We start from the raw sequence: 14,798 nt of genomic DNA on the forward strand, positions 1-14,798 counted from the left end.
TTCCATTTGAGAATTATCAGTTTCTATACATTGAATTGATTCATCCCATTTGCGCCTTCGATATTGGATCAATTAACTTTTAAGAAGCAGCTGGGTAGTACTTGTTCATAATTGTGTTTATAAATTATAATTCTGCTGCACTATATTTAGTACACTTGTCTGTTGGTCATATAGGGCTTTCTTTCCTTCATTTTCGAAAACTAGTGTGTGAAACTGTGGCTGGTATATATGATTATAGAAATTCTATCATGAAGGACCCAATGTGGCTTCATCACTTGTAACTTGTCTCCTTTATTGGGAACCACAATAAGTCTTCTACGAAGAAGTAGAAGTCCTTGAGATTGGTTTGTTCTGTGACTGTTATGTTTCTTTTCCCAATCGTTTTATTTCGTATATTACAGTGTGCTTGCTTAATCAACAAGGTCTGTTTTTTATGATGTGCACCAGGTTTTGATCCTCTTACCGCTTAGACGCATTGCGCTTCGTGTTGTTCAAAGGTTAATTCAACTAACCCCTTCAGCCTACAAGGTATTCCATCATATGTCCTCTCTTTAGCTTGATCTGATCTTTTGCTGTGGTAGATAAGCTGGGTCATACATGGCATTCATGTTTATAACTTTATATATTCTCTTTCCATTAGGAGTTGTCATACTTGTATATGTCTTGTCTTGTATTTGGTCCACCAAATGGGACTTGGAGTCATGTTTCTAAACCATCATTTTGCACCTTTTTACACACACAAAAAAAAAACCCTTAGTGATCCTTCCATTTGAGCTTTGAAAACTCTTTTGGGACTTATTGTCCTTTATTTTATAGGTAATGTTTTGGGAATTTCTGCTATTGGAAGAATGGTCAACGTTTGTTATAGGGTAATGATGGGACTTAAGTATTGTCACTAAATCCTTTTGGTCCCCTTTAGATGATGACCTCCGAAATCCTAAGTAATGTTGAAGATTGAATGTGAAACCTTGCATTGTTATGAGCTTTAGCACTTTTTAAAGCCCACTAGTTTCCAATTTCCAACACTTTTCTAGCGTTTATTGGTACAAAAGAAGCTATGGCAGTTTATCAGAATTTTTTTGCCCATGTACTGATGCATATTAAAGACATATATGATGTTTATGAGTGAGCTTTATAGTGGACCAAAAGTAAAAAAATCCTTTATAATTGGATCTTTACGTGGAGAACTTAGATCCTTGTCAAGGTTTAAGGAAAAATGGAAATACAATCTTTATCTTTGTCTAGTTTGTTTACCAGCTTCTTGGAAATTCTTTTCGATAACTTCAGGTCATTATAGATGAATAACCATGCACTTCTTTATTCAATTCCTTTAAATTTTTTATGACCATTAAGGAAATTTTACTGAAAAGGATGAACACCACAGTACACAAGATGTGTACTTAGATGTCCATTCTCATATTCTTGGATCATTAACAAAGTTGAAATAATAGTATATGGGAGATATTTTCAGCTATTACAAAACAAGGTAATATAATTATATTCTAAAAATTGATTGGATTTCTAATGCAAAACTTTGTAATAGTTGTGGAAATGGATTGTTATCCAAAGCTCTTGCTATCTCATACTTTTAGATAGCTAAGGATAATTTTTGGTACACAAAATTATATATGGTCACTCTTCAGAAATATTAGTGGTTCATACAGTAAAGTGAGTGCAATACTTTATGAATTTTTTTAAAGTAGTACTTCACATTAGTGCAACTTTTATGATAATTTGTGGCCATTACTAGATTATAGCTTTACAGAAATGTCTATCTTAATATTGAGTTATTTGTGCTTTCTTATTACTTCCTGCAACATAAATTTATGGCATTGTTTATCAAATATTTATATGATAAAAGTTTTAGAGGTTTCTTTTGTCTTTGGTAAATAAAACACAGTTTATAAATGTTTTCTTTCCATATTGGTTAATACTATCCTTTTGGTTTTCAGGTTAATGTTGATCACATTGACCGTTTCTTGAAAGAATTTGGAACTCAAGAGGTTGAAGACGATGAGGATGAGTTATCTCAACAAACCCAGGGTAACTCAAAAGCTAAGAAGTCTTCAAAGCCTTCTGACTTTCTAGAACTTTTTGGTGGAAAGAGGGATGAAGAGGATCATTTCATGTTTGGAATTAAGTTTACTAGGTAAGATTTCTTTAGTTTATAGTGATGACCCAACAAGTCCATCAAATTAACATTCTCAGTTGTGTTGACATAATAATTCCGCTTCATCTAATTTTGTTATACACTGAGAAGATAAATAAGGTTTTTAGATGTGAGGCTAAAACTATGATAAATCTAGGAGTCATTGAAAAGGATATGTAGTCATGAGATTGGATCTCACTCTGTAGATTGCAAAACGTGCTGTGTACACAAATTATGGTTTTATGAACATGAATTACAAGGCACTTTGAGGGTTTTTCCTAGAATTTATGGTAGACTAGTGTGCATCTATAGAATCTTTATGTTTGAACCTAGGTTTTCATAAAATCTACTCCAAGCGCCGGATTGGGGGGGGGGGGGGGTACATGATATGTGATATACCTGTCCATTGATTGATTATTTTCTCACCCTTTGCTTTTTTGATATGTAATGTTTGAACCTCGGACCAGCCAATGAGCTCTAGCTCAAGTGGTACTCATTCCTTCCACAACAATGCCATGGGTTATGGGGAGTGTGTGTGTAACTTACCAATTTGAGAATATTTTAACCTAGGACCTACCATAATGCCACCCCACCATTTATTATTTGATAATTTATCTATAGAATTGTGTTGTCCATTATTTATAGTTCTTTCCAATTGGTTGGATGGATGATTAATCAACCTAGTGTTGTGGATTCCAATTGCTGAATTTGCGTGGAATGTGACTATGCTTTTACAGTGATTGACTCAGCTTGGCACTTTTTCTATTATTAATAATATTCTTACGTTACTTATCAAAAAAAAAAAGTATCATTGTAATGGAGTATGCTGTAGGTAGGACTGTAGGAGCATCTAAAACTTTATTTTGCTGCTCAATGATTTTTGTTGCCTGTATCTACTCTTGTGATTTAAGAAACACTTGATTGGCTACGAAGAAAAACAGATAATGCTCATTTTTTGTTGTAGTACATATTATTCTACCAGGTATTTAGCTATCGTCATTTGATCAAATTTCATCTGATTTTCAATCTTTTAAAAGATTTCTGTTCTTGTGATTGCTTGATTAAAAAATTTAATTGTTAGTTGCTGTCATTGTATATTTAAGCATAAATGGAGTGAGTGCAGATGTGCCTGCTGGCTCATTTTCTTACTTTCTGTTTTTTATTTTTATTTTTTCCAATTTTTTGTAGGAAGAGCATAAAGTTGTACAGTGATTTCTATTCCTCAGATGTGATTGTTGCTTCTCCAGTTCGTTTGATTGCTGTAAGCATTTATTCTTTTGATTTGTTTTTCTGATTTTTCTAATTATTATCGTGAAGACTGTTATAGCTTTTATATATTATATTCATTCTTTAGCACCATGCAAAACATTTATTGTGTCCAATACACCAGGAACTTTGCTAAAAATACAAATTTACATCCCTATTTTGTCTTGATACACAACAAATAGTTTAATCATGAAAGAAGAGAACTTAACTCGGTGCAAAGGGTATATGGTGCTGCCTTGGATCTGTTTTATAAGACCTTATTGGAACCTTTGTGTTGGTTTATTGGCTTTAAACATCTAGTGATGCAAGAGCACGGTGAAACATTAGTATGTTCTATGCTTCTGTTGAGGCTCTGTTACTTGTATAGGAAAATCCTGTTATTAGGTGCTAACTCAAGAAAATCCCAAGTTGAATATTATGCTGTGTTTTGGAATTTCATGATAGATAGTGTTGGGTCATTATCCAAGAATCATGTTCTGGGAGATCTTTAGTTTGGTGAGGCCCTTTGGACATTAACTCTTTATGCCTGTTCTCATGGCTCAGCTTAATGGCTCAATTTCTGCTAGGCTGGTCCTGCAAAGAATACAGATTTTAAATTAAGTTCTTCTAGTGTCTTTTATTTGTGAAGGGGATGAAGTTGCAATACCTTTGAGTGTCATATAATTTTCTTCTTTGAATTTGGAATTTCGCTCCTCATTTCAATTGCCTCTTTTTTAAATGAAAAAAAAAGAAAAAAAGAAAAAAAAGGGTAAATTAAGCAAATTTCACTCCAGTTTTCTTGCTGTCTGTAGAAGTGTTTGTCTACTTACTCTCTAGCTTAAACGATCCTCTTTGACTTTAAGCTCAGTGGAAGGCTAGCAATTATTTTCAAGTACTATGTTCACAACTCTCTCTTATGTGCATCAAGATAGGAGAACATGATAACTCATTCTCTTTTTCCCCCCTTCTCTTTTGGGCAGTATTATAATGAGTTGCGATCCTTCCTTGACAGACTGTAGTATTTAAGGCTTTTTATTCCTGTCTTCTCTGGGAATATACATGGCTTCAGAATTGCACCTTGTTTATTTAATGTCCAAGGAATAAAAGAGCCTGCCTCTGAGGAAATCTCTAGCCAAAAGTTGCTGGCATTATTACTTCCAACACTCTTCCCCTACCCACATCCCTCCCCTTTTTTCTAAGTGATGGGTACTGATAAATTACCGATTATCCTAAATGCTTAAGTTATTAGGAAATGATGAATTTAATTATTTAAACATAATTTAAACACTTCCCTTAATAAATGGGCTGAACATATGGGACTTTTAAGTAGAGTGGAGACAGGGTTTGAACTTGGGACCACTTATTTTGATATCATGATAAATTACAATTGTCCCAAAATTTTAAGCTGTTAAGAAATGATGAATTTAATCACCTAACTATAATTCTAATTGGTATATTTCAGTAATTTAGTTTGAAGACATGAATGCTAGTTCATTTCAAAATGTAAGCATATGGAAACAGAAGATTCCATCATGATGAAAAATGTCTCTCCTTACTGATATGTTATCATTTTGCTCAAGTTATCCAGCATGTTTTTTTTTTTTGATAGGTAATAAGACTTTTTATTGAAAAAATTGAACATCATGTTCACGGTAGTGAACACTTTGAACAAGAAACAGATACAAAAATCAAGAACTAAAGGAACTAGAGTCTAAAAAATCAGATAAAAGAAATACAATTCGTACACCCCCAAATACGAGCCCAAAGAAACAGAGTACCAAAAAGGAGAGATTTTAGATGATTTAATGTTCTCTCCTTGTCTTCAAAAGTGCGGGTATTGCGTTCCTGCCAAACTAACCACATTAAACATGCCAGGACCATATTCCAAATGGTCGAACGATGCCTTCCAAACCAAGTCATCCAGCATGTTTGAGGGGCGATGAGAAGAAACATAGTTTTATGTATAATTTTGGCAAGATGTTCACCCTACAGGCATCTTAAACTGTATATATAGTGCAGGTCTATTGTTAGTTGCCTTCTCTACCTGTATAATATTATGTTTGGTTATCCTATTGAGATTTTATGGAGAATTTTACCTTTTTTATTTTGGCTAAAAATGCAAGTGACACCAGACTTTTCATGTCAGAAAATTTCGGAGGCTAAAACATTCAAGGAAAAAGATGTAGATTATCTCTCCTCTATAGAGGTAATTTGTCTTTTTTGTCATTTTTCAGGAGTATGTCATTATAATTATTCTCTCACTTAAAAAAAAAATTGTGCCTATAGAGTTTCCTATGTTGTTAACAGAAAAAGTATTTGCCATAAGCAGGTTCTTATCATTGATCATGCCGATGTCATAGCAATGCAGGTATGTGGTGCAGTGAATTTAATTGCTAGAAATATATTTGTTGCAGTTCATATGGTGCAAATTGTCCATTTTGTTTCTTATTCTTTTTATTTTTGATGAAAATTATCCAGAATTGGTCCCATGTGAATACAGTTGTCGAACAATTGAATCACATACCATCAAAGCAGCATGGAACTGATGTTATGCGCATTAGACCGTGGTATGTAATACGATTTTCCAAGATAATTTAATCTTTGTGTTTGTCCCCTCCCTCCCATTTATTTAAATTTTTACTTTTCTTTTTTATGGTTTGGCTGTGCGGGTTGACTGAGGGAACCTCTAGTGTATGGGATATAAACAAAGTTTCCTCTCGATGTTTTATATATAAAGAAATGCTTAGCTAATCAAAAGATCTTCTGCTTTATATCCTTTCTTGAGTTATAGTGACCCTTTAACTTGTCTTTCATGTTTAGGTATCTGGATGGATATGCAAAGTTTTACCGGCAATCAATTATTTTGGGCTATTATTCTAACCCAGGTAATAGGGTTTCGTGCTATTCTTAAAAAAGCTTTGATAAGAGCATTGCCATCGTTTGTGTGCGTGTATATGTTTTTATTTTTATTTTTTATTTTTTGTTGGGGGGGGGGGGGGGGGGGGGGCTGGTTGTGGAGGTGTGAGAAACCATATCATAAATCACCTTGGGTAATCCAGTTGTAATTTTTTCAAATTTGCAAATTATGGTGTGATGTAGATTTTAACTTTCTCAATCCTATTTATATGTATGCACGATCCAGCTAGCCTTTGTCAGGGCAATCCAGAGCTTTTGACCATATTTAACACAAGAGTACCTTTGACTAATATTTGAAAAATAGATATATTCTAATCTGTATCTGTACTTTCTTGTCCCAGATATCAATGCATTGTTCAATCGCCATTGCAGTAATTACCAAGGAAAAGTATGTTGATATTCATTTTTACATTTTCTATACTGTCTTCACACCAATGTAGTAACCTACCTCAGAATAGGTGATCATGAACAGCCTGGAGGCTTAAGAAGCTATCACTTCACTTTGGAAGAATGAGAAGAGGGGACTATATCCTTTTCTTCCATTGATTTATTGCCTGAGGGAAAAAGAAACAAATGGGTTGATTAGAGAAGTGCAGTTCATTCTAGGCTAGCCAAAAGTTTTAACTTAACAAGTGAATTTAGTTTAGAGAGAACTTTAAACAATAAGTTTCAAGTACTACACTTCGACACATTTTATCAAGAATTTCACCGAAGGATTTGCTGGGTTCTAATTTTTTCTTTTTCTTTTTTAGTGTTGATGCAAATTGAGTGTAGTCATGGATCCTCTTAGGTATATGACTCACAAGCCAAGGCTTAGTCAAAGCTATTCTATCTTCTATCTGTGTTTGTACTCTATGTTCACGAGGCATTCCACCATGTCACTCATTTTCTACCTGTCCTATATTTTAATGTTAAGACAATGCTTATTTATAATGTGGTCCTATTTAATATTCATTTTTTGTTGTAATCTCTTTTTATACTATGTTGAGTCATGTTTCTGAGTAAAATATGTTTTTCCTGTTCTGGTATCTCTGCCCTAAATCACCTATATGCCAATAGCTAATAAAACATTGATCTCTTTCATTTGAGTATTACTAGTATACTCCTATTATGATGAAAACAAAAATGATCTGCTTGCTGTGAATAAAAGTGGACTGGTATATTGCTTCCTATGCAAGCATTTTTTTCTTTTAAACAAAAAAATGTCATGTATAATCTCATCTATTTTAAATTTTATGATATCGATACTGTTAGTTTTATTTTCAGGTGAAGTTGGTTTGCGAGTATAAAGGTGTTCTTCCAAAAGTGATACTCCAAGTACGGCAGGTGTGTTTGCCTCACCGTCCTTTCTGTATGCTTAAATTAGAGCTGGTTTTTTAATATCTTAAGACATAAAGATGCTCATGTTGTCTTATTTTATTTCATTTCTTGTTTGATATTTCAAGAACTGGGTGAATCAGTGATCATTCTGTCAGCAGAAAAAATTGAGACTGGGTAGATCTAAATTAATGTAAATGGAAGTATTGTTTCGATAAGTAATGAAATTTTATTGATACCAAAAAAAATAGTCACCCAAGTGTACAGGATGTATACAAAGGGACATTACAATCAGGCACGCAAAATACAGTGATCAATCATAAATGGACTGTATTGTGTGTTACATCTCTTTGCATTTCTGCTCATTCATCCCCCCAAATAGTACAAAAAACATTTTTATTCCCATAAATTAATTACAAACCGAAGATGACATTAAGCAAACAATTAAGTACGTGTTTGTGATTAATATATTACAAATCAAATATTTTTACTTTCTTTAAATGGAAGTCATAAGCCTGAATATTGATCCTGATATATATGTTTAAGGCAATGAATGCAAAGGGTGGATCAAACTTTCAAGGATGATAGTGTAATGTGCAATTATGATGGATCTAGTGTATTTTATATGATATTCCATAGGGGATTTTATACGCCATAGGTTTTCTTATATTTCGAGTTTAACCTTTTTTTTTAATTTTTAAATTTTTTTTTTTAACTTTTAATTTTTGGTAAATACATATTCATTGCACTTTACTGCTCTTCTTTTCATCATGTTCTTTTTTGCCCCACGACCAGCTCACTTTCTGCCATGTTCCCTAAAAGGCTGGACATCACCTCTTAAGCCAAAAAAAAATAAAAAATCAAATGTTTCTAATTATTACCAGTGTTGGTATATCATCTGCATATTCATATTTGTGTCTCCTGTTAACCATAAATAAATAAATAATTTCATCTCGAATTGTCATCTCCAGTCTTTGTTTATATCTTTGCTATGGGATAATTTTGTCTTTTGCCAATTTGATAATTTGGGTGGGGGTGGGGGGGGGGGGGGGGGGGGGGGCATGGGAAGAGATGGACAAACACTTACAAAAAATAACATGCACAAAGATAGAGAGAAGAGACGGACAATTACGTGCCATAAGGATTTTCATCTCTAGGCTGACAAAAAAATGGAATAGATTTCTATGGGACAAAAAATGTGGGATTCATTAGGATACGTGGCTGGAATATGCATCCAATTTCTTGTTCCTCTCCCTCCACCTTCCCCTGCATTCAATCCACCTTTTCCTCTCCTCTTCCTCCGTACAAACATAGGGTTAGTTATCAGTTCAAGAATTTTTAAGTCGAAAAGAATGTTTCCCTCTTGGTTGGTTAAATGGATCTTCACCTTCTCTTATACATTCTACCATTATGCATTCTACCTAGTAGGAAATACTAGATGGTTGATTGACCTGGTCTTTTTAATCATCATTATTATAATTCCTTAAAGTCATCATTCCTGCTCATGACATCTGAGATACTAACATAGATGCGTTTAACAGGTACCTGTTTACTTCTTGTGTTTCCAATGTCATCCCTTTATTACTTTTTTTTTTCTTCCAAAAGTGAGATTAATGTTAAACCTTAGGGAGGAAGATATTTTGGAAAAACAGATCATATTTACTTTTGATTAGGACAAACATTTGGGGTACACTTAGATAGAAAGGGGAGATGAAGGTAGTGTTTTTTTTCCTGGACATATTTTCCCCTCTTCGGTATTATTTCTAGCTGCTGACATTTTTGTTTGAGATGGCTCTTGAGGGGTCAATGCATGGAGCAGGGTAATTTCATGAAATGTTGAAATTGAATTTGGAAATAAAATGTGAAAAATGGTTTTGTTTTCAATGTAATTACTAATTAGGTTGGAAATTGTGTCCTATGTTTTAATCCTTCAATGGTTACTGTGGCTAATAAAAAATGCTTACATAATTCTAATCTTCAGTACATGATTTCCTTTCTTCTTTTAGTAGGATTCTAATCTCATTGATCACTATTTTAAATCCCCTCTCTTACTGTGTAAACATTAAGTTTTATTATGCTCTCTCAACCTTACAGATTTATGAGCGATTTGATGTGGACTCAATAGCAGATGCTGATGATGCTCGTTTTGATTATTTTGTCAAGAAGGTTTGTTTTGAACTTATATCTTGTTGATTTAGTTGTGCAAATGCATCTTGTGAATGGAACATATGATAGCACATCTCTTCTTAGGACTCAAAAATTACCATCAAGTTTCAGGCATCGTCACTTGAGTAAGAACTTTTGGTCCCCCTTATTTTTTTTTGATAAGTAACAAAAATTGTATTAAAATAAAACATCCCAAATACACCATAGGTGTACTTAGGGAGAAGTACAATCAAACTCTCAAATTACAATGCTCAAACATGTATAAAAAAGATATATATATATATATATATATACATATATATTTTGGGGAGAATGAAAAGCAACACTCCAATCTAACGAAGTACAAAGGAAAAAAGGCTTTAATTTCAAGGATAGATTGTTCACATCCCTAAAAACTTCTAGCATTTTGTTCTCTCCAAAGACGCCACATGACGCAATGTGGTACCTCCTTCCAAAATGCAATGTTTCTATGCCTACCAAAATAACCCTGCCAAGCTGCAAACGTGGAGTCCAAATAAACAGTAAACCATTGTCCATAACTCGTAAGAGATAGGACAATGAAGAAGAAGATGATCCATTGACTCCCCATACCTTTTTCACATGCAGCACCAATCCGTTATAATAATGCCTCTCCTTCAGAGATTGTCTGTAGATAAAATCTTCCCTAGAGCAGCAGTCCAAGAAAATAAGGCAAAACCCTAGAGGGGACTTTTGAATGCCGCACCAACTTCCAAGGAAATGAAATGCCATTAGATGAAGGTCAGGAAAGATAATAACCTCACACCTTAAAACCCCTACTCTTAGCAGGCCTCCAGCAAAGTCTATCCAACTCTCAGTCTTGGACTCGTCTAGAGAATTGAACATCCCAATGGGTTGCCCCATTTGAGAGATGTTAACCCCGGCTATTGATATTAATGAAATTTCAAGTCCTGTAAGTCTTCTTAGATTAGGTTAAGGCTTTGAACTTTAACCGTCAGTTGCAGCTCAACTTAACCTGGATGTGGAACTTAGCTATGGATGTTCATAAGCTTGAGGCCCACACCCATGACTCATGAGCTTGAATCCCTTTGGGCGAAGATCAACAGAAAAACTTTTGGGTGGGCAGCTGCTGAGTATTGTTAGTGGTGCCACCCATGAGATCTTGGCCATCCGTAAGAATGAGACCATCAGGAACCCTTTTTTTTTTTTTTGATAAGTAATAAGATATATTGATAAAAAGGAACACCCAAGTGCACCGGAAGTGAACAAGGGATAGGAAATCAAATACAAAAATTACAAGAGTCTAGGAAAACGATAAAAGAAGGGAAAGATTTATTTTGCAAAGCAAACAACCAATCCCTTAAAGTTCTAAAAAAGAGAAGCTTGAGGTCCGGAATAGATCTCTCAGAATCTTCAAAACATCTACTATTCCTCTCCCTCCAAAGGCACCACAATAAGCAATGAGACCATCAGGAACCCTGATAAGCAGATTGGGACGTTCTGGAATATAAGTTGGTTTACATAGTTTTTGGGGTTGGCAAAGGGTTGTGGATGTTCCTGTGTGGTCAACATGGGGCCAGGTTTTTAGTTTATGTTATTTATTTATTTAGTTTCTTTGGTTAGATGTTTTTGTATAGGTGACCTTGATGCTATTTGGTCCGGGTATTTGTATTGCAATTCAAAGGGCTTTTCTTTTTTTGGTGGGATTGAAAGTTATATATTGAAAAGTATATTATATTAATTAATTAATTGTTATGTCTCTGCTCCATATACTAATTTTTCAAAATTATCATATCGTTTTGTCCATATTATATTGTACCCATATATCATGTTGTGTCCATGCTTCCTAGAATAATACCATGGCCTGTGTTTGGGCTTTAGATGTGATTCGTCTTAACTAGGCTTGGCTGATGAATGGCAGTTTGTGCTATCCATGGCTGTCTCTCTTCTGTAACTGGAATTTCGTCATCCTTACTTCCACCCATGTCATTTTAGGTTCTGTTTTGCTCGTTCACCTGAATTCACCTATGCATTAATAGGTGTTTGTTAAAATTATTGGACCATCTGAGGATCTCAGACTTATCTTTGGTTTGTGAAAGGGTCAATTTCTTCTTATCATTCATTCGGCTGCTACTCATCCATTACGTTACATGAGTCTTCTGTCTTAAAAAGAAATTCCAGTTGGAAGACTAAAAGTTATTAGGCTATAATTAATAATGACTTTATTTGTGCAGGTGTTCCCAAAGATAAAAGATTCGGTTCAGGTACTTTTATTTTTCTTGAACTTAAAAGAACAATCTAATGTGAAATTTTAAGTGTTTGATATGACTGTTATAAACTTTTCAATGTTTTAAACTTCTGTGGAACTTTCCAATGCAGGGGGGAACTATGCTATTTATCAGTTCTTACTTTGAATTTGTTCGAATTCGAAATTTTTTGAAGTCACAGGAAGCGTCCTTCTGTCTGCTTGGGGAGTAAGAAGCTTTGTTTTCTTTTTTCATTGCTTGTGTTGACCGTTATATGTATCCTGCCAAAGCATTCAGCGTTGTATTTTAATATATCAATTTTCTCCATGGGTTTTTCATGTAATTACCTGGGATGGTGGTCTTGCTCTTCAGGTACACACAACCAAGTGATATTTCCCGTGCACGGCTTTGGTTTTTTGAAGGAAGGCGTAAAATTATGCTTTACACGGAGAGGGCACATTTTTACTACAGATACAAGGTTATTTAGACTACTTCTGCACAAAATTTTTCACCATGTAAAGTTATAGGTTCAACAGTGTACCTAAGTGCATCTATGCTTTCATATCTAACTTGATATATGTGCATTAATGCTTGATTTACTTCTATAAGGCATCTAAATTATCAAATCAAATATCAGAATCATTTTTTATAATGCATAGTGTGACATATCCATTCATATTTCCTTGCTTGTAGATTCGTGGTATTCAGAATTTAATAATCTATTCACTGCCAGAGAGGAAGGAGTTTTACCCTGAGGTGAGCGTGATCTTTGTATAATAGGTTGCCTTTCTCATAGCAGCCTCATTCTTTAAATTATTGCTGCATTTTGGAAAGCCTATTATTATTATCATTATTTTAAAACAAAAATTGGATGGGTAAATCTCACCTTATTTTGGATCTCTTTAACCGTCATCTTGGATTTTGCAGATTGTTAATATGCTTGATGGGTCCCATAACATGTCTTGCACAGTGCTATTTTCTCGCTTTGATCAGTTCAGGGTAATATTCTGCTCTCTTTATTGGTAGGCTTGCACATATGGGCGGTTACAAAGCAGGGTACACCCTTACATGTGCCCCCAGGGAGGAAAAAATATAATTTTTAATTTAATCTATTTTTTTTTTTAAAATCCTTTGATTTTGGTTTTTAAACGTTTTATTATTTTGAAAACTCAATTAAACATAAAATATGCCTAAAAATGAAGAAAATATATCTAAAGATATGAATTAATTAATTTTCCTATTCCCCATCATTTTGTCATAATTTTTCAAGAATTATTGTGTCCTGTGTTGTGTCATATCTGTGTCCTTATCCATGCTTTTAGGTGGTGATGCAAGGCAGTAGTGCTTGTGGATTGTGCTTTGAACCCCATGTGTATGTAGTGTACTCATGTAATCCTGTGAGTCCTACATCCATGTTCACTTTAACTGAGGATGGTTGATGCAGTCATGGATACCACTAAGCACTGTTACAGAGTTTTGATATTGAACTCTTATCCCGATAATAACTGGTCACATGCATTGACATATGCCATTTTGATATAAGACCTGACAAAGACATCCGAGACGTACTTTGACTGTTAGCTGTTCTCTCTATTTCCTTAGGTTTACCATGTAGATTTTTATTTTTAAAAATTATGATGGAGGTGGGGGAGGGCTAAGAGTTTCCATTGGTGGTAAATTTGGGGTCCTCAGCTCATCACTCTGTCCTCTTCTCTTTTTGGGTGTTTTTTTTAATGTTATATCCCCATACTTTATAATGTAGTTTAGTACTAACATTTCCCTCCCTTGCTGACTAAATTTTAGCTGGAGAGAATTGTTGGAACTGCTCCTTCAAAAAGGATGGTGACGTCAGAGAAGGGTGTCTTCGTTTTTTGCTAGAAGACTTTTCTGTGCTCTAGACACTAGTAAATGCAAAAAGGATAATGTATGGGAGAGGCCAGAATGGCAATCCCATTGTCCATAAGCACCAGAGAAGCCAAGCTTTATTTCCGACATCACTGCATTAGAGACTGTTGGGATATTCTTCCTTTGACCTTAGCTAGCAACGATAATAATTGGTCTTGAAAGGATGCTTGAAATCAATTTTATAACTCGAGGAGTTGGATCATTTTTGACAATGAGCATTTCAGGACTTGCTCTTCGTTTCTTTTATCCCTCTTTTCTGATTTGATTGAGAATGCTGAATTTGTATTTAAGAAATTTAAGTGAAGAGTTTGTATAGGAAAGCAAGGCATATAGCAGGGTTCTTTGTATTAGTTGTTCCCTCTTTTCAAATTCACTATTCTCGGGGAATTCATTGCTGCTGTAATTTGTCACTTTGAGTTGTCTCCATTTTAGTTACATATATTTTTTTTTCTCCTGATCACTGTTTATCAATAGTAAGTAGATCCCAGTTTTTTCAATATAAACTATTACAGATGCTAGCAAGCTTCACGAAGTTTTGTGTGTGCATGTATCAGCTTTAATCGTTTTTTCTTCTAGGTGGGCCAGATCAGTCAAGAGTCTGATGCCTCTTGATTTCAAACAATGGTGCTCAGCAGGTCAGCATTTGACAAGCAAATTCTGCCATTTTAAGTGACTTGTAATTTTGACGGTTACAATTGCAACAAGCAAACAAGCTAAAGCCTGGGCTTTTCTTATATGATGTGCAATTGAGCTGTAGTTGCTGGTAATGAGCTGATAATGCAGTGTATGAGAATGTCATTATATTTGGTTGGGACCAAGCACCATTGCGGAAGAAAGCTTGCTCTTCGGATATTCTTTTGACATCTGAGAATCAT

At 34.5% G+C, this 14,798-nt stretch overlaps 1 protein-coding gene across 2 annotated transcripts in view; it reads left to right on the top strand.

The window, feature by feature from the left end:
* The window catches only part of LOC126694898 (protein NUCLEOLAR FACTOR 1), a 31,316-nt gene extending 16,926 nt beyond the window's left edge, over positions 1 to 14,390 (top strand). For both annotated transcript variants that reach the window (XM_050391435.1, XM_050391436.1), the window contains 16 exons: positions 448 to 528; positions 1,953 to 2,149; positions 3,338 to 3,410; positions 5,541 to 5,600; positions 5,724 to 5,762; positions 5,873 to 5,961; positions 6,215 to 6,279; positions 6,652 to 6,698; positions 7,577 to 7,636; positions 9,722 to 9,793; positions 12,007 to 12,036; positions 12,152 to 12,246; positions 12,391 to 12,496; positions 12,712 to 12,774; positions 12,946 to 13,017; positions 13,822 to 14,390. In XM_050391435.1, coding sequence (XP_050247392.1) covers positions 448 to 528; positions 1,953 to 2,149; positions 3,338 to 3,410; positions 5,541 to 5,600; positions 5,724 to 5,762; positions 5,873 to 5,961; positions 6,215 to 6,279; positions 6,652 to 6,698; positions 7,577 to 7,636; positions 9,722 to 9,793; positions 12,007 to 12,036; positions 12,152 to 12,246; positions 12,391 to 12,496; positions 12,712 to 12,774; positions 12,946 to 13,017; positions 13,822 to 13,896 — 1,224 coding nt within the window. In that variant the 3' untranslated portion in view covers positions 13,897 to 14,390. The remainder of the gene's footprint in view (positions 1 to 447; positions 529 to 1,952; positions 2,150 to 3,337; positions 3,411 to 5,540; positions 5,601 to 5,723; positions 5,763 to 5,872; positions 5,962 to 6,214; positions 6,280 to 6,651; positions 6,699 to 7,576; positions 7,637 to 9,721; positions 9,794 to 12,006; positions 12,037 to 12,151; positions 12,247 to 12,390; positions 12,497 to 12,711; positions 12,775 to 12,945; positions 13,018 to 13,821) is intronic.
* The last annotated feature ends 408 nt before the right edge of the window (positions 14,391 to 14,798 follow it).

The sequence above is a fragment of the Quercus robur genome, chromosome 8 (genome assembly GCF_932294415.1).
Source record: "Quercus robur chromosome 8, dhQueRobu3.1, whole genome shotgun sequence".
Taxonomy (NCBI): Eukaryota; Viridiplantae; Streptophyta; class Magnoliopsida; order Fagales; family Fagaceae; genus Quercus; species Quercus robur.